General features: G+C 37.9%; 1 protein-coding gene across 1 annotated transcript in view; it reads right to left on the reverse strand.

The window, feature by feature from the left end:
- The window catches only part of LOC110116411 (venom phosphodiesterase 2), a 7337-nt gene extending 3802 nt beyond the window's left edge, over window positions 1–3535 (reverse strand). The window contains exon 1 of the mRNA XM_020849957.2: window positions 1994–3535. Within this exon, the coding sequence (XP_020705616.1) occupies window positions 2021–3454 (1434 nt within the window). The 5' untranslated portion in view covers window positions 3455–3535 and the 3' untranslated portion in view covers window positions 1994–2020. The remainder of the gene's footprint in view (window positions 1–1993) is intronic.
- Window positions 3536–3580: the final 45 nt, after the last annotated feature.

Here is a 3580-nt window from a genome sequence, read left to right on the forward strand (position 1 = left end):
CGTTAGGAATGATGAATTAATCAAAGGTGTAATCACGTTGCTTGAGGACAAGCAAAGCTAAAGCAGGAGGGAATTTGTTAAGTGAAAATTAGGTCAATATTTTTTGGATAAATTTTATAAAATATTTATTTAAGTTAATGTTGTACAGGAAAAACTCAAAAAAGCCACAAATATCAAAGTTTGAACTAATATCGTGGTGCCCCTACCAACAACACCACAACGTCATCAATGCCTGTCGCAACTATGGAAACACCGTGGCGCTCTTAGTTTGAGAATTCTGTAAATTTAATTCAATGCCACAATGTCAGTAGCACCACATTTGGAAACGCTGTTGTGCTAACTGTTCTGTCATTTTGCAAGTAATTCAAAGCCAAGACATCGATATTTGAAGCGCCACAACGCCATATTGCCTACCTAAGTGCTGCAACACAATCTTTGCTCCACACCGCAGCATGGCGCCAAATCGCCTATAGTGTCGTGGTGTGGAAGTTAGAGTGATTCACTATGAAACATCGTGTTGATTCAGCCTAATGTCGCAGTGGAGCACAAAGATAGAATGCTAAAGCGCTAGTTCATTATTGTAACACTGCGGCACCAACCTTTCAAGCTCGTTGTTTCTGAGTCTATTTCTGTAGTTGGTATAAATAATTTTCTTTCCACATTTATGAGGGATGGTCATCTATGAAGTGTACAAAATAGTAAGGGAGTGAAAGTTTAACACCTAATATGAAATTAACACCTAGTATGATTCATTATCTCTATAGAGGAATCATAGAACAAATATGAGGATTGAAATGGAAAACTTTCATACCTAGATATAGGAAGAATAGGTTTTTGGGGTATATGGAAATATAATCACTATAGTAAGGTGAGAACCTTGCACACCCTTATAAGCTCAATCGAGATTTAAGGGCGTATATGCTCTTATTCACAACAAACCTTAGAAGGGTGTACAAGGTTTAAAACATATTTAATTTTGATTAATTTATCTTTTTAGCAACAACAATAGTGTGTAGAACATCCCCTCATCACAATTTAGCAGGATAAACTTTGTTATTTGAATTAGATGGTATTAATAAGGCATTGGTATGATATAATTTTCCTCATGTGATCAAACTATTCACTTTATTACTTAATCAACACGTGTACTTATAAACTCATTTGTAGATAGTAGGAAGAACATAAATCTAATGGCTCATTTCAACCAAAATGAGACGCACGCCTCACATGAAAAGGTCGAGGCATGTTCCTCGAGGTGCTTCTCACATAAATTGCACTGAGGTGTACCTCTTATTGTACAATTTTAAAAAGTGCTCCTTAAACAAGGGACCATGATCCTATTTATATTTTAAGAACAGTTATTTATTTTAGTTCATCATAAAAATAAAATAAGATATCTAATATCTTTAAATAATAAATTTCATGAAAAATTAATGAGATGCTTTACTGCTAAATTCAAATTAATCATTATTTTGATCTTAATTTAAATAGACTTAAAAAATGAGTATTATAAAGTTCGATTGAGACAATTTTTTATAGTTTTTCTTTCAAAATTACATTAATACTTCAGTTTAGCCAACATTTTTTTGTTTTTTTTATAAGTTTTTGTGATAACAAGTAATTTTTTATAATCATATTTGCTAGAATATAGTAGCTATATAAAGTTATTACTAATAGGAAAAGTAATTCTACTTTTTCAACAGAGAAAATTTATAATACTTACAATGGTTTTTCAAAACTAATTGTACAAAATATATAATTTTCCCATACGGACCAATACCTTTTTTTTTTTGGAAAGAAAAATATATAGCAAATTTTTATAACCATCACATTTGATTATAAATACTAATTTTCATTTAAAGAATGTTCTAAAAAATTGAAATATAATTATAACTAAATAAAATTACAGCAACTATGTCTAAAACAAGACTGAAAGAAAAAAGGCCCAAAAGGTACGACATACCAAACATAAACTAAAATACATGTCAAATACCTTCAAACCCAGTAGCCATCTTCAACACTATTTCTTAAGAAGAACAGAATTCGGAAAAGATATAGAGCCGTTATTCGGAGCTCCCTTCAACCCTAGAATAGCCGTTACAAGATTATAAACCTCAATATTCTGAAACGAATGGATCTTCTTCCCCTTTGCAAACCTCGGCCCATGAGCCACAAAAAAGGTTCTCATGGAGAACAGCAAGTTATCATAACCATGAGACCCTCCGCATTCATACGTCTTCTCCCTCTTAGACTCCACTGTATACCCTTCTTCTACAAGTCCAACTATCGCTGGAATCCGGTTGCTTTCAGCATAATGAAACCGCTCCGGCAAATCTTCCTTAAGATACACTCTCAGCATATCTCCATTCCCAACTTTTCCTGAGCTAAGTCCCTCATTCATCTTCTGCACAATTTCAGCAGAAGAAACTCCTGATGGAGGTTGAATGGTGAGCAGAGTACCTGCAGAATTGATCCAATTGTCCTCAATTTGAATCCAAGGAGCCAATTCGTTCAAAAACACATATTTCTTATCGCAGATGCCTGCCATTCCATGATCACCGAGCAGAATAATGGTGACTTCCTCAAAAATTCCTCTTTTTTCTAACCCAGTAATCAATCGTCCGACTACAGAATCCATGTTAGCTACAGCTTTGGTGATTTCTGGGTGATCAGGGCCATAGATATGCCCTTCTCTGTCCGGATCCTCGAAGTAAACCATTGAAAGGATAGGAATCTCCTTGTCGGGTAGATTGAAATATTCCAAAATGTCATCGACCCTTTTGAAGAAAGGGGTGGAAGAGTTATATTTAGGGCAGAATTTGGGAGGACAGGTCCAAGCACCCTTTTTTACCTCAGTTCCCGCCCAGAAATAGCCGGCCGCATTAAATCCATTGCGGGCAACGGTCTGCCAGAGCGGCTCTCCGAGCCACCATTTTGGGTCGTGGTTGCTGGCCGAGAACCAGTCGGTTGGGTTCTCAAGGTCGGGGAAGTAGTTGTTGATTATGCCGTGGTAAGGAGGGAAGAGGCCAGTGGCGATGGAATAGTGGTTGGGGAAGGTGAGGGTAGGGAAGACGGGGATGAGACCTTCGTCCGCTGAGGTTCCTTCGGCGATCAAACGGCCGATGTTTGGGGTAGAGGTTTTTAGATTGTATCCGAAGCGGAAGCCGTCGAAGGAGAGGATGATGACCACGGGATGGGGGAGCTTGGAGAGAGAGCGGGCTTTGACAGAAGAGAGGGAGAAAGAGGGAGAGATAAGGCGGAAAGCGAGGAAGATGGAGAGGGAAGAAACGACTATGAGAGAGAAGAGTGTTAGGGATTTGGGGTTCTTGAGGGGAGATGACAAAGAAGGGGGTTTGGAGATGAGAGAGGTGGTGGGTGTTTCTTCATGGTCCGTTTCTTCATAGTTGTATTCTTGGTGCGCGAGCATTATTGGGATGGAGGAAGGGGAGGCCATTCAAGGTATAGCCGGGGAGATTGCCGACCAGCAATTTACTTACACTGATGCACTGATGATGAGTTCTTAAAAGAAGAGGCGAGGAGTGTTATATTTTTTATGCTATTTAAAATTATATTGTACTCA

The sequence above is a fragment of the Dendrobium catenatum genome, unplaced genomic scaffold (genome assembly GCF_001605985.2).
Source record: "Dendrobium catenatum unplaced genomic scaffold, ASM160598v2 fragScaff_scaffold_343, whole genome shotgun sequence".
In the NCBI taxonomy this organism is placed as follows: domain Eukaryota; kingdom Viridiplantae; phylum Streptophyta; class Magnoliopsida; order Asparagales; family Orchidaceae; genus Dendrobium; species Dendrobium catenatum.